Source organism: Symphalangus syndactylus, chromosome 7 (genome assembly GCF_028878055.3).
Source record: "Symphalangus syndactylus isolate Jambi chromosome 7, NHGRI_mSymSyn1-v2.1_pri, whole genome shotgun sequence".
NCBI lineage: Eukaryota > Metazoa > Chordata > Mammalia > Primates > Hylobatidae > Symphalangus > Symphalangus syndactylus.
In genome coordinates this window covers 79,345,941-79,372,269 of record NC_072429.2, presented here as the reverse complement: position 1 = coordinate 79,372,269, position 26,329 = coordinate 79,345,941, and the positions used below count along the sequence as shown (strand labels likewise).

The following is a 26,329-nucleotide window of genomic DNA, read 5'->3' as shown; positions in this document are numbered from 1 at the left end:
AAGCTAAGAGTTCAAAAGAACCCTTAGAAGTGACTGCATTTTTCAGAAGGGGAAACTGAGGCATGGGGAGGCTTGGACTCGCTTCAGGCCACACAGCAATTCAGTGGAAAAGAATGGAGCAGAACCTGGTCTGTACTTCTACATGGCAGCAATGTACCCGATCACTGCCATTTTACCAGACTCTGGAGTGGGAAAGAGCTGCCCTACATTCAAGTTCCTTTATGGGAATCAAGAAGGCTCCTAGGAAACAGAAGCTCTGACTTTATCGTCCCTTAATCTTTGAGTAAGCTGAAGGCCAGGTTTCAGCTCCAGGGATCCGGCTGTATAACCTTCAGCATCTGTACTAGTGCTACTTCAAATGTAGTTCACAGACCGGCAGCCTGGGTGTCACCTGGGAGCCAGTTAGAAATGCAGACTCGAGCCCCGCTCCAGACTTGCCAAATCAGAATCTGTAACAAGATCCCAGATGACCATATATACATCTAGCAGCTCTTCTAGAACAGTGCTTCTCAAACTTCAGAGTGCGTCACGATCACCTGCGGGGCTTGTTAATACAGAGGTTGCCGGGCCCCAGCCCCGGAGTGTCTGAGTCATAAGTCTGGGGGAAGGTTCAGAATTCTGCATTTCAACAAGTTCCCAGGTGCTGCTAACTGGGATCACCCTTGGGGAAGTTCCATTCTACAAGAACCATGACCCTGTCCCTTCCTCTACAAGGGGTTTAGGAGTCACACCCCTTGAGTCATCTGCCTTCCCTGCCCTCTCCAGGCAGACAGCTGTGAGGATAAGCTCTGGACATATATTTTTAAATACAAGTTCTGACTTTCTCTAATCAAGCTAGTCTCTCTTGAGACATTTCCCTAGCCCTAAGTAATTCACAATAACACCAGTAAATAACTTGGAGGGATGTGTGTTTTGAGGATTTTGGTTCTATTTTTATGAATCAAGAAATATTTTGCCTGGCTATTAACATTTTTAAAACGTCATAAAGATAGCCATGATTTAAGCACTGGGTAATGATTTCAGCCACATTTTTGCCAGTGCTGGGTAAAACATTAACACTGTTAAGCCAGCAGTCCTTACGATGGCAGTACGTCTAATGGTGTGGGAGAGACCACAGGACGCGTTCTCTAACTTGGCACTGGCTCACAGTGAACCGGTGTTACAAACTCCTCTGTTGACATTCCTTTCACATATGAAATGATCATCTGCTCTTAAATTCTACTTCTCCAGTCTTGAGGGTTTACTTTTCCCAGACCAAGCATCTTTTGCTGTGCAGTCCCAGTGAGGTAGTAGCTGTCTGCCAAAAGCAGGCATTTGTAGTTAGCCCAGGCTAAACAAGTGCTAAAAGGAAGTGGATCTTTTCGATATCATGAGCCACGAGTAGGAAATTTGATTGAGAGGCAATTGTGTCAAGCAGTACATTTTTGAACCTCTTGTTTTGGCAAAGAAACTGAAGTTTATTTTTTGTTAAGTCTTTTATTATGAAAAAAAAAAAAGGTGGCTGAATTACTGTCCCTCAGAAGCCAAATAGAAACAGTGCAAAGCAATGCTTAACAGAGTGTGACTGCAAATAGTGCTGGTCTCAGTAAACCGGCCTGCCTGTAAACACCACATCCATCACAGCAAAACTGGTGGGATGTTTGTAAAGCCCTCCAGATACCTTGGAAGGAGGTTTATGATTAATGCATGGCTGGGAGTAAGCACTGGGTGTACCAGACGGGAGTGAACATTCTTCTCTCTGGCACTAAAACAAGTCCTGATAGAGTGAAGTTAAGATTGCTAGGGAGATGGGTGTGGCTCCCACGTCCTCACCTGTCTGCTGCTGTCCCAGACAGGCCAGACGCCTGGAGGCTGTGAATACATGGGGCTGCAAGCGTGCTGGGCGGTGTGTTAGAAGAGGAAGTGCTGGGGACAGAGCCTGTAGCTGCATGACCCTAAATAAGGCACTGTTTCCTCATCCATAAAATCGACTCAGTAACATCTACCACAAAGGGTCATGAGGACAAAATAAAATAACCCACAGTAAAGTGGCTGGCAGACACACGGTCTGTGCTTACTTCCATTTTTCGGTGCTTTTTATGTCAAGCCTATGAGTCAAAACTGGTATGTAGCGAGCCTCTTGGGGACCCTGGAGGGAACTTGGGTAAAGCCACGGTGATGGATTATGTGCAAGCAGGAGCACCGTGGAGACCCACCTACCCTGGCCAGGTGGCCGGGCAAGCAGGCTTTTGTAGGTTCCTTGTGCCCCCATCAAGTTTCAGCATCACTTGAGAGGACGGAGCAAAAGGGTTTCTTCCAACTCTTACCACCTTTGAAGACCTCACCAGTATGCACCTCCTCTTGCCTCCTTTTCTTCCTCTCAACTATTAATTCATCCAATATATGTTAAGTGCCTACTGTGTGCCACACACTACGGCTACAGTTATGAACCAGATAGGTCCATTCGAAGTTCCTCCCTCCTGGTGCTTAGCCCAGCAGAGGAGACACTTGAATCGCTTCATAATTTCAATTTTGAGTAAGGAAGGAAAAAACTTGTAAAAGACGGGCCTCAGCCACACCTGAGATGTGGGAGGGTTTTGGCATCAGGAAAGCTGCCCCAAGGAAGTGAGACTCATAGGATGCTTAGATTTGTCAGATGAAAAACGTTGGAAAGAGAGCCAACAATGTTTAAGGCTGCTTTTTCCTTTAGAAGTGGAAGGTCCAGCCCCCTTGAGGCTTGTGTGAGGAACCTAGGAGCTGGAGAAGGTGTGAAATTGTCATTGCAGAGAGGGGTCAGAAGAACACTAAGCTTGGGGACATGGTGAGATTACTGGAGTTGAGAGGCCTGCTGCGGGGAATGAAGACACCGATATTACAGTGTTGTGACTTTTCTCAGGAGATGTTCAGCTGCTTCAGTGACAATACAGAGAAGCCAGATGGCTGTGTTCATTCCAGAGTGAAGGAGTTGCCTTAAGGCCAGGTGCGGTGGCTCACGCCTGTAATCGCAGCATTTTGGGGGGCCTAAGCTGGCAGATCACTTGAGGTCAGGAGTTCAAGACCAGCCTGGCCAACGTGGTGAAACCCCATCTCTACTAAAATTACAAAAAAATTACCCAGGCATGGTGGCACGTACCTGTAGTCCCAGCTACTCAGGAGGCTGAGGCAGGGAATCACTTAAACCCAGGAGTCCTTAAAATCGGTTCAGTAACACCTACCTTAAAGGGTCATGAGCTGAGATCACACCACTGCACTCCAGCCTGGGCGACAGAGGAAGACTCTGTCTCAAAAAAAAAAAAAAGGATTTGCCTTAAGACACTCTTAGCTTATATTTTAATTGTTTGCTTAGTGTGCTCATCCCTATTACTCTCCTTCTCTTCCTTGTGGTATAAATTATGAATTAAACTTGCATTTTGAGAATCTGCTTGAGAATCTACTCACCATTCTTCCTACAGAAACATGTATTCAATAAAAATTCCTGACTGGCTCCTATTTCCCAGGTCATGGAGGTGCTAGGAATATGGTGGGAAATGAGGTGGAGACATCCCTGCCCTCAAGGAAATTAGATTGGATGAGCTAACATGCAAGGCAGGAAGAAATAGAACCTAACGCCCAAAATACACACTGTCTGAAACGTTCCATGAAGCCTTCTTGTGCAAAGTGAATCCCCATTACCCGTGCTCCTTAGAACATATCGCATTAGCCCAAATAGAAGCGCATCTCAGGGTTCTGTCGGAGTGCATGTGATACATAGTTCTAGAAAGACCATGCCCTTGCACTCTGCCTCCCTCCCTCTCTCCTCTCTCTCTCTCTCTCTCAATCTCTTCACCATTAAAAATGAACCTTGAGAATTGGCTTCCAAGTCAGAATTTGGGGGAAACCAACCTTAGAAGTGATTCCTTACCCATCAAATTCACTTGCTTTCTGGCTTGTCTGAGGGCAAAAGTGTTTATAAACAATAAACTATATTATTTCTGTGATGTAACTTTAATGTATTCTTGAAGACAAGTGACAGCCCCACACACCCCTCCAGCAAAAGGGTCAGCTTTCCTGTTCTCTGTGCGGATCGATAGGTTTGGTGTGTACGAAAAGTGACCAGGTTATGCTGACAGACGGCCATGAGGATTTATAACTTGCTTTTAGGATGAGTGCCGGGCTCTCTCCCGTGAGCAGTGAGTCCTGATAGCAGGGTCAGTGTGGTCTGGTGATATTAAGGCATTCCAGGTTTCTTTCATCTACACCCATTCTTAAACTGCTGCAGAAAGAGATGTCAAGATATCACTGTGTGGGGACATTAGAAAAGGATTCAGGAATCTATAAACAAGAAAAGCTTACCTTCCACCACCCTCTATCAGAGGTGTGTTCTGCCCCTGACTCAGTGAAGGATCGGAATAGGGAGATCTTGATAACGATCATGTGTAGGCAAAAGCCTTTGTACCTTACTTAGCAGGATGGAATAGTAAATATCTGGGTAGGTGATTCCCCATGTGTTTCCAACAGACACTCATCCGTGCAGAGTTCAGTGTGGCAGGCTTGTCTGTAGCACAGTCCCTATAACCTGAACAGAAGACTACCTGAATTTACACATTTTAGCTTAAAACTCTTTCTGGGGCTTGAGGATTCTGTTCAGAGTTTATTTCACCTTAGCCTGTGCAGCTGTCAGTGTGCTCACAGGGAACCCACCAAAGAATCTGCTTCCTCCGCCATCATTAAATCTGGTTAATTTAGAGCCCATAAAGTGTCGTTTTACCACATGGTTCCCACGCCTGGTAATGACCAGGAAGGAAGAATTCCCACCGGGATTGGGCCCTTGACCGTATTTCATCCAACAGTGAGGGGTCATGAGTGGAGGTGGTTTCTATCATGTTTAATTATGTGTCAACTGCAACAGCTGTAAAAAGGTAATGACTATCATTACTGACCTAGACCTGCTTCAAAGGAACTCCAAAGTGTCTGTTTCCATATCTAATCTCACTGGCCATCCCAACTCGACCAAATTATTATTTATAGAATTTGCTATGATCAGAGAACCTTCCTGTTAAGGATGTTTGGCCAAAGAAATAAATCGCTGCCATTTGGTCTGCACCTTTCATTAATTTGTGTGGTTTTTTTCCTGTTGGAATTGATCTTGGTGGCTGATAGTGCAGGCTAATGAAGACAATTCAAATGCCAAGCATAAGGCACCAACAATAATTGAGCAGCTTTCCTTAAAGCAAGTGCTGCATAGGGCTGAGAACAGAATTATGCTGCCACCTTGTGGTTAAAAGTGACACCTGCTGGCCGGTCACGGTTGTTCACACCTGTAATCCCAGCACTTTGGGAGGCCGAGCAGACGGATCACGAAGTCAAGAGGTGGAGACCATCCTGGCCAACATGGTGAAACCCTGTCTCTACTAAAAATACAAAAATTAGCTGGGCGTGGTGGTGCACACCTGTAGTCCCAGCTACTCAGGAGGCTGAGGCAGGAGAATTGCTTGAACCCAGGAAGCGAAGGTTGCAGTGAGCTGAGATATAGCACCACTGCACTCCAGCCTGGCGACAGAGCGAGACTTTGTCTCAAAAAAAAAAAAAAAAAAAAGTGACACCTACTGTTAAATTTAAAGGCCAGTGGTTTTTCTAGTGATTAAATCACTTATTCATTAAAACAAATGAGTGGATATAAAAGGGTAAGAGAGTATGGACCTTTTAGTCCAAAATAATTAATCAGACAAATCTTTGAAAGAATCCCCAATGAAAGTCCTTTAACCATAAGCACTGACCTTTCTCAAGGCTAAACAACAAGTTCTCACGGTAGTTCGAAATTATACAAAATTGGGGTGGAGATTGAGGTAGTACCACTGCGTCTTTTACAGCAATACTATATGCTTGTATTACAGTCTCCAGCCATGACTTTACATCAGTGCAGCCAATAATGAAGCCTATTGTATAGCAAACAGAATTAATGTACAACTATTAATCTAAATCTGTGATCACATTAATATTACCATCTTCTGTGGCTCATCTTAGTACAGCATTCAGGTGCCAAAATGAAGTGTTAGTAGAGTTACAATTAAAATAAATGGTCCTTCTTTGTCCTGTGTTGAATAACTCAAAGAATATTTACACACGTGGTCTGATAAGAGAAATTTTTTAAACTTTGAAGAAATAGGCCGGGTGTGGTGGCTCATGCCTGTAACTCCAGCACTTTGGGAGGCCGAGGTGGGAGGAGTTCCATACCTGCCTGGCAACATAGCAAGACCTCATCTCTACTAAAAATCAAAAATGTCAGCCTGGTATGGTGGCGCATGCCTGTGTTCCCAGCTGCTCAAGAGGCAGCGGTGGGAGGATTGCTTGACCCCAGGAGGTCGAGGCTGCAGTAATCACAGCACTGCACTCCAGACTAGGTGACACAGCAAGACCCTGTCTCAAAAAAAAAAAAAAAAGAAGAAATAATATTCTATGTAATATTATATAGTTGAATGCAAGTTTATTGAGTCAAGTAAGAACAGGATTCAGAGAAATAGACTTAAATGTCTTCATGAAAAAAATCGTAAGGGATGCTCCTCCAAATGGATCAGATATTTCCACTGGAAGAGATCATCCCTGATAGTCAAGACATAACTTACTTGATATTGAATCAGCCTAAAAGAAGATGGTCCTTGTGGACCATAACCATGTCACAGGACAGCACTGCCTTGGGTGGCACAGTGTAGAGTCTGGAAATGCCATGATTGCCACAGGGACCTTCCTGTTCAGGGCAGCTTTTACTATCCATACACTATGCCTCCTTTCCACTTACTGTCTCCCCCATCACTCGTCCTAAGAAAAGCCTCCCTGGCCACCTGAAAGGACACTGATTTCCCTCCACCTTCCCCTCACTCAAAAGAACAGAACGAGGACCCCCAAGCACTGCATTTAAGGGCAGTAAAACCAACACATGAAGGTCCAGTCTAGGGGCAGAGCACTGGGCCTTCTGCATGAGGCCTCTACCCTCAGCTGCTCCAAGAAGGTGAAACATAAAGTGATCCATGTGCATCTGCACACATGGGGAGGGGCCATCCCCATGCACAGGGGAGGAGCCAGTCCACCGACACACATTTACCAGGAAGTCCATCTAGACATGTGAGCAGGAGGGTGAGCGGGAGCCTCTACAACTGAGTCTTGGCTCAGTTGTAGATGAGCTGCCAGAATTTAAGGAGATAGCCAGAGAAGGCATGGGCAGCAGAATTTTGGAAACAAACATCCAGAAAAAAGAGAGAGAGACCAGGAGAGAAGGGTAGCAGTGCACAGATCTTCCCCAAAATGGGAACCGTCCACCCAGGATGTCTGTTGTAAGGATCAAAGATTATGTTAGTCTAGATCCCCTCAGCCACCACTCCCCCCACCTCCCCCCCACCAACACACACACACTCTGCCAGGCCCCTAAAGAAGAGTAGGTGGCACTTGCTGGTGCAGCCACTCTTGACCCGCCAGCGCTGCCCACAACCACGGGGACTGGTGTCCCACAGTCCTCCTGCAGAGCAGCACTTAGAGGGTCCAAGAGGAGAAAGCTGCCCCTGCAACTGGGGCCTTTGTCCCCGAGGACTACAGTGCATCTGACTCAGAAACGTGCACTTGATGATGATCATTCTGTTCGCTGTGAGAATTTTGTCCACAGTAAGAACTTGGGAAAAAGTCTTTCAGTGGCTTTATAGACAATTCTAATTGAAGGGGAGTGAGCCAGGAGTTTCGACACATTTTCTCTTGGTTCCATCCTTTATTCCACAGCTTGTAATAATACCCTTTCATCCTCTTTCTCCCTGCACTGTTCTAATAGGCTGGGCATCCCACATCTCTCATCATATTCTACTGACCTCCTTCTGTTACGAGAGAGGAGAGAGAAAAGAGAAACATGTACAGAAAGGAGAGAGGTGTTGGCAATTCCACAGTAGGTTTCATGGATGGATGTCTGGCTTTTGAATAACTCACACAGCAAACTCTTTTCTAAGAACATGGCATTTTATAAATAGGCATCAATTACTCTGTTGTATGAATGAATGAAGAACAAACAGATGCCTGCACAGGAGATAGATACCTTTTGTCTGTGATTCTTAAAATGTTATATGCTTTGGACCTGTGTATAAAAATGTATTTTATATATTTTCATTGGCCATCATGATTTAGGTGCTTGCTTGAATGTATTTTAAAACCTATTGTGGTGCCAATTTGTAGTCTCAGTTTAAAGTGAATTATTCTTTGCATCAACAAATCACGGAAGTGGTGGTTATTTTCATTTGGTTATAGCTGTCTGGGGGCAAGCATGCAAAAGTAATTTGACTTGTTATTACTGTATGCCTGTCGTGTTTACAGGCATAATATACACACACTCAAACATAGGAAGAAAGAAGTTCTGTATTACGCAGGAAGTCCTGCATTGATATAATTATACAGCCTTAGAAGATGTTCATGTTGATTCAAAGATTGAGGAAAACAACTTCATCTCTCAGAACTCTCTCTGCATACATTGTAGGTAAAAGTCTCTTTTTCTTCAGCTTTTTAATATTCTTTAACTTTGAATATTCAAATAAATGTGACAGTGTTTCACCTGGAGATAATTTGGTCCGACTGAACCATCTTTGCCAAAATGGCTTTTATTCTCCCCGTTTTAGGAGGCACCCTGCTTTGCTGCGAAGCCACCCCTGCCATCTTGATATCTGTGCTCAGGGATGGTTGAAAACAGTCACAGCTTTATCACTGAAGCAAATGAAAATGTAAATGCTGACAGTCTTTTTCAAGGAAGATATTGCACTATTATCAAAAACACAAACTATTTGCTTATTCATGACACTTGAGACCAACTTAAAGGCTATTTCTTTTCATTTAGAATGTTCTAGAAATGAGCAAAGCAAATATTCTTTAAACAAGGCCTCTGTGATGACAGATCATTTGATATATGACTCCATTTTTAAAATATCTCTAGCTCTTAAGATATTTCACACAAGGAATCTGAGCGTTTCTGTTTGGAAGTATTGGGACAGGGCGCAGTGACCCTGTGAGTCCCAGCATCCCCACAGTGACAAGGAGCTTTCCTTGATGGACACAGAGCACAGGCTTTGGAGTCTGAGACAGCTGGACTCATCCCTCCCTGCCACTTAGCTCCTGTGACACTCAGGGGAAGTCACCACTCTGCTGGGATTTAGCTTCCATCTCTGTAAAAGGGGGATTAACAGTGCCTCCTACACAGAGTGGTGACAGCAATTAAAGGAGGAAAGCATTTAGCAGAATCCTTGGTACATACCAGGTGCGGAAATGTACTAGGTAGAGCTCTTATGCTTCCCTTGCAGTTGTTATAAATAGGTCTTATTTATTGCCGGGGATGTATTCTTAGCACATACTTCATTCATTCATTTGAAAATGCATTTATTGGGTACTCACAGCAGGGTAGTGAAAACACACTCAGAATACATAACATTCTCAGAATAAATAAACGCAGGTGAATATAAAGACATTCTATTTCATTAGTTACATTGACCTTAAACCTCCTCAGAGAACAGTGGGTGAGGGAGATGAGAGATGGCAGTGGGGGGCAAGGGCAGATGATGAGTTGCATTTTTGCAAAAGCTATATAAGAATTGTTATATACTGTTCTGATTTTTTTTTTTAATGAACCTAAATGAGCCATGTATTTATTTGCTATGGAGTACTTGAAATCTTTATTTGAAGACATTAAGAATCCATCCAGGCCAGGCGCAGTGGCACACTGTAATCCCAGCACTTTGGGAGGCTGAGGCAGGAGGATTACTTGAGCCCAGCAGTCTGAGACCAGTGTAGGCAACATGGTGAGACTTCATCTCTACAAAAAATAAAAACATTGGCCAGGAATGATGGCGCATGCCTGTAGTCCCAGCAGTGGGGGGTGGTTTGGGAGAGGATTGCTTGAGCCCAGGGAAGTCAAGACTGCAGTGATCCATGATTGTGCCACTGTACTCTGGGCAACAAAGCAAGACCGTGTTTGAAGAAAAAAAAAAAAAAAAAAAGAACAGGAAGAACAGAAGAATCCACCCCCAAACATATCAAGATAAGACATCCATTGCTTCAAACACTGGGCCAGGCAGCTTTATGTTCCCGCTTTCATTTTCAGGTAAGAAAAATAAAGGCCTAGACCATGGAGGGGACTTGCCCAGAGTCCAATTTCAAGTCTAGTCCGGGGCTCTCCTCAGCATCCAGCACACGCTTCCCTGACTTTGTGCAAAGGTCTTGCTCCTGACAGGGACTGAATTACAGATTCTGCCACTTTACCCGAGAATTACTCTCCAAGCGCACTGGTCTCTTCGCAGGACACAGCTCTCTGCCCCCATGTCACCACCTTTGAAGGACTGATTCCCTCGGCTGGTGCCAGTGCCTGCTCCTGCCATGGGGCCCGCAGGGAGCCTGCTGGGCAGCGGACAGATGCAGATCACCCTGTGGGGAAGTCTGGCCGCTGTCGCCATTTTCTTCGTCATCACCTTCCTCATCTTCCTGTGCTCTAGTTGTGACAGGTGAGAACCAGAGTGTATATACCGATGCCTTAAACTAATACATCCCCTGTACCCAGAAGAGTTTCTGTGAAAAGCCTGTTAGGAATGGAATCCCGCCACAGAGCCATCCCAGAAACTTGTGCACTAGCTTTAACTCCCTTCTCTCTGCTGCAGAGCGTCTCGAGACATTCTTTATTCACTGAAGGAAAACCCGTATTTGGTTTTGCTAGAGAGCAACTTATATTTTAAACTTCCCAGAACGAAAGTCTTGCTGTTCTTTGTATTTTAAACCTCCCAGAATGAAAGTCTTGCTGTTCTTTCAGGCACACCCTTGTCAAAATGGATTTTGTCTTTTTTCATCTGCGGGAGTTTTGAAATATTGTGTGATGCGCATCTTTTTGCCACCACCCCGCAGAAGTTACAGAATGTTTGCTGCTATGTGGTTTCAGAGGGATTGTTTATGATTAAAAATGTGTAGTGTAGACCTTCAGTTTCTCAAGAAACAGATTATTTTCCCAGGAGAGGAACATGCTGTATGTGAAATAATCATCAGTGTCCTTTTTTTAGAGTTATACTTCTCTCTCTCTCTCCTCTGTCTCATATAAAATGTCAGTACCCCCCACAAGAGAAATCTTTGCTCAGAGAGAAGTTCTTTCTAACCAGAAGTGATTTTTCAGGACAGTCTGGAACTGTTACAAAGCACATAACCTTCTGATGGGCGGGATGCCACCAGAGGCCCATGCAGACCAGCCCTGTCCAAACTCTCCCTCCACCATGGAAGCAACTCCAGGAGCGTCACTTAAAATTCTGAAATGGCTTCCTACCATAAAATCTGTCAGAAGAAGAAAAGCCAAGACTCTCTGAACCCAGCTAGCCTCCTAATCCCTGCCAAGCCTGGACCCAGACCTCTGTGGCTGGGACGGAGTCTGAATGATTGGGAAGATGAAGAAAGAGGCCGGAGGGCCGGGGCTTCCCGGGGCCTGGACGGGCCTGCTTCTGTAGTTACTCATGCTCCCACTAGGTGTCACCCTTGTTTTATAGAGAACGTGGATGGGCCGCGTATTCTCTACAACTGATGGCTTTCTTTAGACTGTCCCGAGTAAAAACAAATTCTATTTTTACTTGACAGACTTTCCCATAGACTGGAAGTACATATGACTCACCCTGCGAGCATGTACCCTTCCTGGCGTGCCAAAAATTTGTATTTTCTCCATCCCACTGCAGTGTGTGACTTTGCAGAGACTCTAAGTGAGATAATTGTCTGCATTTTCTCAAAAAAAAAAAAAAAAAAAAGGTGTAACTTACTCTGCTAGTTTAGGTATAAACAATTTCTACGCAGTCCCGGGCCTCGGTCCTCTCCTCGTGAACTTGTATGTTTTTTCCCGGAAGAAGGGGTGCCAGAGGAGGTAGACAGTCCCTAGTTGAGGCTTGACCTCCTCTTCCTCAACACCTGCAAACGGGCCATCAAATCACTGTCTGGTTTTGTCTTTGTTGACAAAATAAACATGGTTCTTAAAACAAAAGAGATTTAAAAGCTGATAAGAATTGGGATAGGAAAGGGTAGTGTGCGCTTGATTTTAAGGGGGCACATTTGACGTTACATCATTTTACTTTTCAGGGAAAAGAAGCCACGACAGCCTGGTGGGGACCATGAGAACCTGATGAACGTGGTGAGCCTGCATGCATCGTCTGCCTGCCTGTCTGTCTGTCCGTGCATGCTCCAGAACATCAGCTACTTATCTAAGTGTGCTCCCATGTGCTTACAACCTGAGTAGAACCCACGGGGAGAGCTAAGCCTAAGTTAAACCGTGGCCCCCCTCCACCACACCCTCTTTCTGTAGGTTTGTGGTCACTGTGGCTGGAGGCCTGTGCAGTTCCCCTGTGTTTTCTGGGAGAGCTTCTGAAATGGATGCAGTAGTGCTGCTGCCGGAATGATCCTTAAATGACTCCAACCCACTGCAGGGTTGGGACTTTTTTGCCTCTATTAATTTGCTAGGGCTGTCATAACAAAGGACTGCAAACTGGGTGGCTTAAACAACAAATTTCTCAGTTCTGGAGGCCAGAAGTCCAAAAATCAAGGTGTTGGCAGGATTGGTTACTTCTGAGGGAAAGTCTGTTCTAGGCCTCTCCTGGGGCTTCTGGTGGTTTTGCAGCCAAACTTTGGGTGTGACTTGGTTTGTACAGGCATCACCCCAAATTCTGCCTTCATCTTCCTATGGTGACCTCTGTGTTTCACATCACCTCCCATCTATGCATGGCTGGCTGTGTCCAAGTTTCCCCATTTTATAAAGACACCAGACATATTGGACTAGGGCCCACGCTACTCTAGCACGACCTCATATGAACTAGCTTCATCTGCAATGACCGTATTTCCAAATGAGACCATATTCTCAGGTTCTGGGGGTTAGGACTTGGACATGAATTTTGGAGAGACACAGTTCAACCCATAACAACAGGTCATTAAGCTGGAGGGAGCTTGGGACCCACAACACCCTAGGTATATAACCCAGCCTTGCTGGTGTTTGCCCAGCCCTCGGTATCTTACAGGGTCCTGATGATCCCGAGGCCCTCGGGGATCCACCCTGGCGAGGAACAGCCTGAGAGTGTCCAGGTCCTTCCTTGTCCTCTCTGACCCAGGCCCGTGCTTTTGAATGGCTGAGCAGTCCCAGCCGCTGGGGAGGGGCCCATCGTCACATTAGCAAGGCAGAGTTCAGAATCTGCCCTGAGTCTCGTGGCAGTGCTAAGACAGAAGATTCTTCTTGTTCAGGACATCATTTCTCAAGGTCAAGCAAAAACTGGTTGGGAGGAGAGGGTGCAAACAAGGAAGCATGGATGAGCCAAGGTCTGGGGTAAAACCCGCAGCCAGCAGACGTTTGCAGAGATGACCGGGGGGCATCTCCAGTCTAGGCTTCCTGACCTGCCAATTCTCGGGACTCCTCAGGCCCAAGCAGGCAGGAAGTTGTCAGGACTCCCCATTCCTCCTGGGACCCCCAGGATTTTCCTTCCCTCCCCTCTGCATCCACACACCCACCTCACCCTTCACAGCTTTCCTGGGCCCTCATCACCACTCCTCCCTTTACTCTTTTTCTCGCCCTGTTCCCATCTCTGGTTGTCCACATTGTCCCCACTTCTCATCTGTTCCCAGCGCCCCTGCTCTGCCTGGTGATTGCTGCTGTGGTGGCCTCAGCAGAGGGTGGGAGAGAGGGAGGGAACGCCCCACTGTCGCTCCTCCCCATGCAGACTCCAGGCCCCTGGAGTCTCTCCACCGTTCTCCTCACTCTACCATTCTCCTGGTGCCAGTTGGGTGGTGAGGTGGGGCTGGGGAAGGGCTCCCACTGCCATTCCTCACTTCCTTCTAGAGCAGGGGTTCTGCAGTGTGGCCTGGACCTCCGCCTGCAGAAGCAGCACCTGGGAACTCCTTAGAAATGCGAATTTCCCTGGGGGTGGGACCCAGTGAAAGGCTCACAAGCACCCCAGGTGATCCTGTTGTATGCTCAAGTGTAAGAGCCACTGGCCTAGAGCCTGGGTTCCTGCTGTTCTACTCAAGGTCGCCAGCAGCCCTGGGTGAGATAGGAAGAGAGTGGCAGGTGGATAAAAGGAAAAAGCCGGCTTCCATCCCCTGCCTTCTTCCTCCTCCACCATATAATTCATTATTGCCCCAACCCATAGCTTCATTTATATGGATGTGAATGTCTGTGAGAGAGCGCGAGCACACACAGGACTGCATGCTTACCCGGGCACTGGCACCCATGTACACACGCTCGCCCACCCAGCTCTCCTTAAGAGCTTTTCAGCTCCTAGATCTTATACAACTTGCAGCTTCTTCATCTCATAGAAGCAAAGATTAGGAATAGTAGTTAGAGCCTAGATTATGGTAACTTCAGCTGTGATCGATTATACTGTTATGGGCCCACGTGGGAGCCTTCCTCCCCCACACCCGTGCCTGCCCATTTATAACATCATTTCTGGGATATTAGCACCTGCATTGCAAGTTCCTGGCAACCTAACACAGTGACCCATCTCACTGGGGGCTCATCAGACTGAATGAGCTGCATTGGATGGAAACAGCTGACTTCCAATACACTTTTGGATCATTGCACAGCATGAACTATCTGCTGTGTATTATTGGCTTCCAATAAAGAGTCAGAGAATTTGTGAGGCCAACTAGCAAAGGTTCACGTGCTGTTTACATCACAACTTTCCTTGTAGAATCCTGGAGCATGAGATAGCCTCTTGGAACATGCAGGCTGTGAGAAGAACAGGGAGCAAATCACATTTGCAGTGATTCAGGCTGCAACCTGAGACAAGTTGGGTATTTAAAGAAATACACGAACACCAACTTGCTTTCTGACTACTCTTAGCTATAGCTGAGCCAGGCATATTGTTCTGGGTAGCATCTACACATTCTATCCCTGCAGAAAACCAACTATTGATGCCATTCTTCCCTCTAAATGTCCTAAGTTTATTTGTGAGAATAAGAAAGATTTGCAGAGCTGGACACAGTGGCTCATGCCTGTAATCCCAGCACTTTGGGAGGCTGGGGTGGGCACATGGCTTGAGGCTAGGAGTTCGAGACCAGCCTGAGCAACATAGCAAGATCCCATCTCTTAAAATTTGTTTCAAATTAGCCAGATGTAGTGGCGCATACCTGTAGTCCCACCTATTCCAGAGGCTGAGGCAGGAGGATCTCTTGGGCCCAGGAGTTTGAGACTTCAGTGAGTTAGAATCATGCTACTGCACTCCAGCCTGGGCAACAAGGTGAGACCTCATCTTAAAAAAAAAAAAAAAAAAAAGTTTGCAGAGCTAATTTTCAGCATATTATTGTTTCTGTGAACCTAGCAGCCAGAGGCTTTGCTGGTTCTAAAATAGTTTCAGAAATCAATAGCATTATCTATCTCTGACTAGATTTAAGTCTGTTCCCTTCACATGACAAAGGGTGGTGATGCCTTTCCACGTTTCTCATAGCATGGCACACCTTTACCAATAATGATTTACAGCACCTGTGTTGTAAGGATGAGGCTGCTGTGGTCTTTTTCAACCAGTCCCCTTCCTGCCTTGAGCTAAGGGAATTGATATCTCACAACCTGCCTATAGCCCCGTGTAGGTCACCAGGCAGGAAGCTCTGCACATGGCTTTGGAAGATTCCCAGTGCCCCTAAGATTCTGGGACAACACTGTCTAATAGAACTTTCCGCAGTGCTGGAAGTGTTCTGTATCTCCTATTGATTATGGTATCCACTGGCCACATGTGGCTATTGAGTGCTTGAAATGTGACTAGTCAACAAGGAACTCAATTTAGTTTATTTTATTTTACTTAATTTAAATCTAAAAACAGTAGCTCCCCTCAATCTGTAGTTTTGATTTCTGCAGTTTCAGTTACCCACAGTCAACCACAATCCAAAAATAGGTGAGAACCATACAAGATATTTTGAGAGAAAGGAAGAGCATATTCACATAACTTTCATTATATTATAGTTATTGTTTTATTATCAGTGGTTATTGTTAAATTACTGTACTTATAAATTAAATATCATCATAGGTATAACATACATGGATAGGAAAAGACATCGTCTATATAGGGTTCAGTACTACTCATGGTTTTAGGCATCCACTGGGGGTCTTGAAATGTACCCTCTGTAGATAAGGGGGGACTATTGTGGGAGATTCTGTTTTCTGTTTCTGCTGTTTTGATTTTTTGAAAAAGCCATGGATCTTCTCTGCTCTGCAGTCCAGATTCTTAGCAATGTGATGCATTTGTTTTTGTTTTTGTTTTTGTTTTTGTTTTCAGCCTTCAGACAAGGAGATGTTCAGCCGTTCAGTTACGAGCCTGGCAACAGACGCTCCTGCCAGCAGTGAGCAGAATGGGGCACTGACCAATGGGGACAGTAAGTTCTGCAAAAACACCAGCTTTCCACACAGGCCTCATCACCTCTGGAAGTCCTAGGTTTCAAAATACGTAGCTCAAAAAGTAGGAAATGTGTGATTGCTCAGTTTTAGTATTACTAGCAGTTTTAGCAGAACACCTCGTTTGGATGAATAATACGACTTATTAATCCACTTCTGTGTGCCAGGCATTGTTCTAAGACTGGTACATGTACTAATTCATTTACTCTTTTAGTACATTTTAGTACATTTACGTGTACTAATTCGTTTACCCCACGAGATTACTGTTACTAATAATAATAGCACTACCCTGTAAGATAGGTATTATTACTCTTCACAATTTAAAGGTGACAAAACTGGGCACATCGCTGCTGTAACAATATTACCACAAACCTCGTGCCTTAAAATAACAAAATTTATTGACTTGCAATGCTGAGGTCAGAAGTCTGAAATGGGTCTCACTGGGCTAAAATCAGGGCATCCATAGGCCTGTGGTCCTTCCTGAAACCTCAAGGAGAATCCATTGGCCTCTCCCTCATTCTTCACATCCCTCTCTGACCTTCCCCCCTCCCAATTCACTTATAGGGACCGCTGTGATTACATTGGGCCCACCTGGATAATCCAGGCTTCCCTCTCATCCCAGAGTCGTCTAATTAACAGCCTTAATTCCACCTGTAACCCTAATCCCTCCATACCCTCCACAAAACATAACACATTCACAGGTTCCAGGAATTAGGAGGCAGACATTTTTCAGGGTCGTTCTGCCTTCCACAGAGATGTTGCTAATTTGCCTGCTATCATATAGTCAGCGGGCTAAGGATCTATAGCTGGAACCAGGCAGTCTGATCCCTGGGCACACACTCAGCCACTCTGCATCACCTCTACACCATGCACTGTATACCCTTGCTGATGGAAGGAGCAGCTAGGTTTCCCTCACGCTTTAGAGTTTACACCATGCTTTCACCTGAGGTAGGAAGGCATATCCTGTTACCCCTGTTTACTGATAAGGAGACTGTGGGGTAATCAGGACACCAGCGCCTGTTCTCTGTCTACCATGATGTAGACAACTAGAACCAGAGAGCAAAAGTTCACCCCCTCCGTGATGATCAGGGATTTAGAACAGACAGGGGTGTTGGTAAGTTCAGAAGGATTGGGGGATCCATTGTCATTTTTTCATGTACCCCTTGGAGACACTATTTCTAATTTCCCCAGAGTGAGACACTAATGGAATAACTTGCTTACTTTGTGTCTGCATCCTAAGGGCAGGGCTTTCTGTTTCACTGAATGATGTGTCTGCAGCACCCTGCACCATCCCTGGTGCATGGCAGGCACTCACAACATGGCTGACAAAGGGACGACTTCATACAATAGCATATCTGTGGCTGGCCAAGAATTTCACATTTGGTTTTTTCTAACTTGAGGTAGGAATGTTGGTGGCGGGATGAGATGGAAGCAAGGTACGAGATGCCGGTCCCTTTGTGCTAATGGCGAAGGGTGCATGTTTGCCCTGTAGTTTCTATTATGTCTGCCAAACAAAAGTGACCTGTGTGAAAGAGGGTGGTTACCAATAATTCCCTCCACACAGGCAGGGGTCATTGGGGCTGGGGACCATGGTCACTGCACATGCTGCCTTTCTGGTGTCCAGTCTCCCATAGTTCAGCTGCATCAAACTGGTCATCTTCTGGTCACGTTGGACAATCTGCCTACAAGAGTCTCATTGGAGTGACATTAAGGAAAGTAATTGTGAACTACACTTGGAGCCAAGATAACTTACTAAATCTTGTATTGGGAAAGATATAATGAACAGCTTTATTTTAAACTGTGATTGAAGTAGGATACCAACTGACGGTCATAACAACTATAATTTGTGCCTGAGAGTTAAATAAAAAGCACGCATCTTGATTTAACCTGACTTTATATTACCTGATTCTCGGTAATGATTATTGAAAGACTTGCCTTTCTCCACTTTTAATGTGTGTGTTGCTTTAGTTCTTTCAGAAGACAGTACTCTGACCTGCATGCAGCATTACGAGGAAGTCCAGACATCGGCTTCGGATCTGCTGGATTCCCAGGATAGCACAGGGAAGCCAAAATGTCATCAGAGTCGGGAGCTGCCCAGAATCCCTCCCGAGAGTGCAGTGGATACCATGCTCACGGCGAGAAGTGTGGACGGGGACCAGGGGCTGGGGATGGAAGGGCCCTATGAAGTGCTCAAGGACAGCTCCTCCCAAGAAAACATGGTGGAGGACTGCTTGTATGAAACTGTGAAAGAGATCAAGGAGGTGGCTGCAGCTGCACACCTGGAGAAAGGCCCCAGTGGCAAGGCAAAATCTACTTCTGCCTCAAAAGAGCTCCCAGGGCCCCAGCCTGAAGGTAAAGCTGAGTTTGCTGAATATGCCTCGGTGGACAGAAACAAAAAATGTCGTCAAAGTGTTAATGTAGAGAGTATCCTTGGAAATTCATGTGATCCAGAAGAGGAGGCCCCACCACCTGTCCCTGTTAAGCTTCTGGACGAGAATGAAAACCTTCAGGAGAAGGAAGGGGGAGACGCGGAAGAGAGTGCCACAGACACGACCAGTGAAACTAACAAGGTGGGCACTGGCGTTTTAGTTTTGCCTTTGTGGGTTCCTGTTCTGGTTAGGAATCTAGCTGGCCCTGGAGTTGTTCTGGGAAATATCTGCAAACACTTTCCAGTTTGTTGAATTATGAGAGCTGTTTTCATGTAAGCTGTGTTTGGCTTTTTCCCCCTCCAAGTAATAAAATACCAAAAACTTGTATTTATCAAATATTTCTCTCAGCACCTTACTTGGATATTTTCACATTTTTTCCATCATGTCTAATTAGGGCCAAATCTTGTTTGCTTCATTTTGAAGTCCAGGAATTAAGTAGAGAAACTGGACTCTTGGCCCACACATTTTACCCATTCTGCTTGTTGGCTGCTTCAGCAGCATGGTGACCTTTCCCCTTCCAGGATCCCCAAAAATCAGCATGCACAGCAACAGGCACCATGGGAACCAACTCACAGGTGCCCCTAGTTGTATCTGATTGTACAAACCTTCATATAAATCAATAGATCTTATTTTGTGACCATTTCTAAACTATAGCCTATACTTCCTAAATTTGGATATTCAACAAAGCTGTAAAATGCATTAGCAATCCACACCTTCTGTATGTGTCTGATAACTTGATATCTGAGCCACGATGAAGTTCACATCCCTAGTTGTTAAAATCTCTTTGGGATTTAACTAGGCCCATCTACTTCAGGCAACTAATAATTAATATCTGTTTTCTACACAGGAAAAGAGGAAGGTTCTCTCTTCTATTCAGATTTTCGTAGGAAGGACAAGTAGCAGGTTAGCCAGTCACTAGTAGCCTTAAAAACCTTCCGTAGTTCATGGCCAGAGGCGAACCCTCACTCTGTTTGTATAAATTAGACCAAGAAAGTCATTCTTTGTGCTGTTCTCTGAATGCATTTCAACTTTTCGTATTATCCATGAAATCAGCTGTTGAGAGCACCAGTAAAAGGGTTTATGAACATGTTCATAAAACGCAAAAATGCAGTCCAATTTTTTGCCCTTCATAGAACCAAAGACCATAAACCTGATGTAAAGCTCATGCTGCCTAAACCAGATAAAGCTTTTTACTTACAAGCATTAGAAAGATAAGACACTGAGTTGTCTAACCATTGCTAATAAACAGTTCTCCAGATTTCACATTAAAAACTAGAACTACTCATCTGGAAATAAAATTATCCTTCCACAATATAGTAAAAATGAGTAATCCATCATCTTTATATAAACAACCCTAATTTTAGGTGAGTTGAGGGTTTGAAGTATTTAATATTCATTCATTTATTTAACAAAAGATCTGAATGGGCACCTGCTGTGTGCCACACAGTCTTCCATTGCTGGAAACAAAACATGTACATGAACAAAATCCCTGCCCTGTGGAACGTACATCTTAGTGGGAAGAGACCGACATAAAGTTTAAAGTTTATAAGAGAAAAAAATAGAACCGAATAATGGGTACTGAGAAAACAGGCGGGGAGTACAGTTTTGGATAGAGTGGTCAGGGCCTGCCCAGCTGTGAAGTTGACGTTTGAGTTAAAGGAGCCAAGGGGGTGAGGTTTGTGCTTTTGTGGAAAGAGCACATGAAGCAGAGGGGATGCCCAGTGTGAGGCCCCTGAGGCTAGAGCTTGTAACTGGCTTTTTAAGGGAAGAGGAGGGGACTGCTGTGGCTGGAGAGGGAAGAGCAAGGACAGCAGTGAGGAGAAAGAGAACCAGAGCTCCATCCTGGATGGCATTGGCTTATAGTCGGAACACTAATAATGTCACTAGAGTGTTGAGCAGCAGAATGGCACAACCCAGCCTATGTTTTCAAAGGATCCCTCTGACTCCAGTTTTGAAATAAAGGGTAGAAGTGAGGAGAACAATTGGGTGGTGACTCTAATAAACCAGATTAGAAATGGCGGTGGCCTGGATCAGGGAAGAGGCAGCAGAGGTGATGAGAAAAGCTAAGCCAGAGCCAAGAGATTTGCGGATGGATCCTACGCGTAGTGAGATAAAGAAGAGGCAGTGATGAGTGTGAGGCTGGGCCCAACATGTGGGAAAGATGGAATTGCCATTAACTGAAATGAAGAGGATACAGGCAGAGCAGGTTTTGGGGGAGAACCAGCATTCAGTGTTGGGTATGTTTAACTTGAGATACCGATTGGACTTCCAAGTAGAGCTTATCGGATGGTAGCTGGATTGATGAGCCGGGTAAAGAGGAAAGGCCAGGGCTGGATTTGCTGATGTGGGAGTCATCCACAGAATGTGGTTTTAAAAGTCATGAGATTGGATGAGGTCACAGGATAGGTGAGTGTAAATAGAGGCTGGAAGAGCTCCAAGAGTAGAGATCTGGAAAAGGAACCAGCAGAAGAGACCGAAGTAGGAAACAAAAACAGGAAAGTTGTGGAGTCCTGGAAGCCAGTGAAGAACATGTCCAGGAAGGAAGGAGAGGTGAGCCGCTCTGCCAAGTGCAGCGGGTAGGTCAGGGAAGGTGAGTCTCATTGGTGCCCTTGACAAGAGCAGTCTCTGTGGAATGGTAGAGGCAGAAACGTGACTGAAATGGATTAGAAAGAGAATAGGAAGAGAAAAATTGTTCGATTGACTTTTTAGACAACTCTTTAAAAGATTTTGCTATAAAGAAGTGAGACAGGCTGGGCGCAGTGACTCATGCCTGTAATCATAACACTTTGGGAGGATCACTTGAAACCAGGTGTTTGAGACCAGCCTGGGCAATGTAGCAGCACCCTGTCTCTACAAAAAATACAAAAATTAACTGGGCATGGTGGCGTGCACCTGTAGTCCCAGCTACTTGGGAGGCTGAGATGGGACAGTGGCTTGAGCCTGGGAGGTCAAGGCTGCAGTGAGCAAAGATCACGCCACTGCATCCCAGCCTGGATGACAGAGTGAGACGCTGTCAAAAAAAAAAAAAAAAAAAAAGGAAGTGAGATAATGAGTAGGTAGAATTTCAGAGTAGGACTGGGTTTGTTTTGTTTTCAGAATGAGAGAAACAACAGCATGTTTGCATGTGGCTGGGAATGATCCCACACTGGGAGAATTCCTGGCTCAGTATTCACACATGGGTATGTGGAGACAGGGTCTAGTGTGTAGGAAGGAGGGGATCGCCTGAAGGAGGAACGTGGAAAATCCATTTGACAGGGAGGAAAGAAAATAGATTAATGCAGAGGCTGAGGGTGGGGGTAAGAGTTGATACAAATTTCTTCTGATTCCTTCAGTTTTCTTAGCCAACTAGGAAGCAAGATCATCTGCTCAGAGTGAAGATAGGTGAGGAAGTGTTGGAAGTCTGAGGAGAAGAGGAGAAGATGCAAAGTAGACTGTGAATTGAGCAGAGACTGGGTATATTGGGGAAGCATCGGATGATACGGAGTGGCTTTAAGGGCTCACTAGAGGGTTGAGTTCATGTATGATTGGCAGTTGACTATGGAGCTTAAGCTTAGTAAAGCAGTACAGGACACCAAGGAGAAGGGCAGACGTTGAAAGCATGAATGGGTCCCAATGGTGTTGAAGGAGCATTGGAACTGGGTGACAGAAGGAGTGAGCTTTGACAACGAGCACTGGTCTGAAAGGGGTTGCAAGGAGTTGGGCTGGTGGAGAGGCTGTGGTTTAGAAAGGCCTGGGGTGCAGTCATGAGGGTGCTGAGGTCGGGGGTGGACATGGAGAGCGGACACAGATAGAGCACAAAATCAGTGGGGGCAGGGGAAGTCAAGGAACTGAAGGGCGGGATTTAGAAGGATACACGTTTGTTGAGGTCACCAAAAATTAAGACAAGGGATGTGTTAGAGAATCAGTAAACCAAGAGCCAAAATCCTTGAGAAATCAGGCAGGGGGCGAGACACGAAATATGAGTCAGTTTCTCCATTAGCTTTGAAGTTTCCAAATGACTTAAGGATCTTTCTGATGACGCCAGCAAACTGTAGAAGTATAAAATTCAGGCATTTGATAAAGAAACACCATGTTTTTAAATATTAATCCTCCATGGATGATCAATCCTTCAGTGACAATTAGGACTTGAAACAGTAGTCTAAATAATTATTTTGGCTTCTTTGTACCTACAGATCCAAATACAAAATTAGAGGAAATTTCTCTAAGGATAATACTACTAGATATCCCTGAACATCATACATGTGGTAATAGATTGCATAAGTGTTTGTTTCTCTTCCCATAATTTCTTCGTGGTTCCATAAAAATCATTTGAAAACGTTTCTAGACAGATTATGAGGAAACATGTGCAAAAGAAAGGTTAGATTGTTAACGTCAAACTACTTTCCTTGGCTTGTGTTTGTTCTGACAGAGATTTAGCTCATTGTCATACAAGTCTCGGGAAGAAGACCCCACTCTCACGGAAGAAGAGGTAAGTTTTGTTTCTTTTTAAAAAGAGAAAACCGTAGTAAAGAATAGAGCTTCTCCCCTTGAATAAATGCACTGTAATGTTACCCTTTGAAAGAGCTGAAATATTCTCCTATGCCTATGTTTGGAGATCAAGACTTGGGATGTTGGTTTTATAATGGCTCGGAGAGACTGACGGGCAGGCCAGACAAGAAGGATGGCAGGACAAGCAGTCAGCTCAGGAAAAGAAACTGAGCAGGAAAGCAGGGTGAGGAAAAATAGAGAGGGCAGGGGAGAAGAGTGAGAAGAGAAAAATTCCAGCATGGGAGCAGTCAGCAGTCAGGAAGACCACATCAGAAGGAAATGAATCATGGGATGGAAAATTCAGGAAATTAGAACAGGTGAGTGTGGGGAATTTGCTCCCACCTGGGAGACAGAAAGAGGATGTCTCCGTGTGGCAATTTGGATGCTGAGAGCAGATTAACTTCAGTAAGTACAGTTCCAGGCTGGAGCTAGGGTCAGACATAGCAGCCAACAAGAACAGATCACATATTCCCAAGCACCAGGGTGCAAAATTCACGAGGTAGATTTTCAATGAAGCATTAAAATTGTTAAAGCCAGTATTATATATATATGTGAAATATGTGTATATACACATATTCCTTTTGACTGTTTTTCATATGTATATATATAAATGTCGAGCTGTGCTCAGAGAGCTAAACATCTTAATTGATCTAGCTGCATATAGCTTCTATCTGGAATTCCTAGCAGAGTAAATTGTGTACATGTACAAGAGCAAAGTACATATGCAGGTACATCACTTCCTATAGGACTCTGAGTAAAGCATTAGAATATGGAGATAGACACCCACGTTGAATGTTCAAAGAGCAAAAATGCTTTCCCTAGGTGATATGGCCCACCCTCGTCCATGTTTCTATCTACCTCCAGAATGGACCTGCCATCTGTCTATCTGGTTGCACAGACCAAAACCTAGGGGTCATCTCGATACTTCCTTTTCCTCACTGTCCTCCAACACAGTCAATTGCCAAGACCCATCAGTTGCACCTCCAAACTGTTTTCTTTGTGTACCCACCTCCCTCAAGCCCACTGCGGCCGCCCCTCCCTAGGCCAGAGCAGTCCCCTCCTGCTGGTCCCTGGCAGCTCCTTGGCTTCCCTCCACTCTGTTTTCTACTCTGCAGCCAAAGTGATCCCATTTGGGACAAGAAGGTAAAATATATAGGAGTTCTGGGAATTAAAGACTATGTAAAATTTTAAATTGCTCCTTATCTTACATTTGTTTGTATTTTTTGAAACAGGACCTAGTTATACTGATGAATTTTTAACATGACATAACTATGACTCACAGACATTCATCTTAGGACAAAGAGGAAAAATAAATATAAAAGTTTTTTTGTATTTATGGAATTTAATGTTAAACAGTCCAGACTGAAGCTGAGATCTGAGCTTTAAGTTCTATTATCCCAATTTAACAGAATGTTGTGGAAAGGATTGATTAGAAAAAGAAGAGAAATGGGGAAAAGGAAGAGAGTAACTTATGAGAATATGGCAACAATTTACAGACTGAGGAATAACGATGAAAGTTTTAAAGAGAAAAATTGAGAAGCTAAACAGCAAGGGGGCTGGAAGAGAAACCTGTATACAAAATAAAAATAATAGTCATGATAGTCATAGAAAACAGTCAAAAGGAATATGAGAAGAATCAAGAAGCTTGTATAAAAGTTGAAATGTACAGTGAGACCCTCTGCACACTAGGTTCATTCCCAGAGTCGATATTAAATTGCAAGTTAATGAATGAGGACAAAGGCCAAGAAGACCAAGTACTCTTACAAAGAGTGAGGGGCATTAATGGCAGGCACCAGGGGGAAGAAGGCTGAGGAGAGAAGCTAACGGGGGTGAGGGGCTGACTCCCATTGTTACAATCTAGGTCAAGGTACGTTTGTCCTCCTTGATGATACCAGGTGATGAATACACTGGTATGCCATCTCCCCTCACCACTGTCATCCATTGTTTACCCTTTTATAATCTGTCCACATATAATTTTTGGCTTGGACCACCATTTAGATAATACGTTCTGTGTTTGCACTTCATTATAAACAGCAGTGAATTTTTTTATTAAATTCAAAGAAATTATAATTCTTCTATTCTGAGAGCAGTTTTTTCATTAAAACCTCTAAGGTGAGAATGTTAATCATTTCGTATTCATTAGGCTAGTCAGATCAACATAGCAAGAGTTTTCCAAAGACTGTTTTTCTGAACTGTAAACCCTTGGATTGTCAAAGCCTCACCAAACTGAGCCAGCCACCAGCCTGTAATGAAAAGTTCTCGTGCAAATGACCAGTTAGCATGTGGCAGTCCTGTCTTAAGAAGCTTTTGAGGCCAGCTGGAAACTTCACCCGCAGTATGTGAGAAAAGTGAAAGCAGGAAAATGTCCCTCAGCCCTTGGGAAGCCAGGCATCTGTGAGGAAGCATGTTCATGTATTTCCTGGGTATTTGAATGAATCAAATCACTGTGATAAAAATAAACACAGGTAATGAAGGGTATTTTTACTTATTTCCAACTGTGATTTTTCACGATAAAATAATACTCCCCAAAAGTCTCCTAATTAGTATATTTAATCTTCACAATGAATGAAATCCCTGTTGATATCGGAGGTGATACAGGATTTATTAGTGAGACTGTGAGGGTGTGCTTGGAAAGCCACTGGCTCTTAATAGTATCCTGTAAGTTGTCATTTCTGACTTGGCTGGTTGCAAGCGAGAATGAGTTTTCCCACTGAAGAAAACTAGACCTGGACTGTCAATGTCTGTTTAACCAGTAATATGCAACTAAGTCAAAAAATAATGGACAGGAATACCCTTTCGGATATATGTGTACCACCAACGAGAATCCAGCAACAGGTGTTGGAGACCACTGTGATGCAGGAAGCATGGAGTAGTCTAATTCAGAGTTCTTATACTTTACTGGCCATCAGAATCAGCACCAGTTGCTGGGCCCCAGCCCCAAGGTTCTGATTTGGTGGTTCTGGAGCGAGGCCTGAGAACTTGCCTTTCTGACAAATTCCCAGATCCTGCTGCTGCTGGT

General features: G+C 44.6%; 1 protein-coding gene across 19 annotated transcripts in view; it reads left to right on the top strand.

The window, feature by feature from the left end:
• PAG1 (phosphoprotein membrane anchor with glycosphingolipid microdomains 1) overlaps positions 1–26,329 on the top strand; it is a 147,174-nt gene that overhangs the window by 111,307 nt on the left and 9,538 nt on the right. For all 19 annotated transcript variants that reach the window (XR_010121904.1, XR_010121902.1, XR_010121906.1 and 16 more), the window contains 5 exons: positions 10,272–10,472; positions 12,070–12,121; positions 16,239–16,335; positions 18,323–18,924; positions 23,192–23,251. Coding sequence is in view for 14 of the 19 variants with exons in the window: in XM_063643345.1 (XP_063499415.1) it covers positions 10,348–10,472; positions 12,070–12,121; positions 16,239–16,335; positions 18,323–18,924; positions 23,192–23,251 (936 nt within the window). In the remaining 5 variants the exon portion in view is untranslated. The remainder of the gene's footprint in view (positions 1–10,271; positions 10,473–12,069; positions 12,122–16,238; positions 16,336–18,322; positions 18,925–23,191; positions 23,252–26,329) is intronic.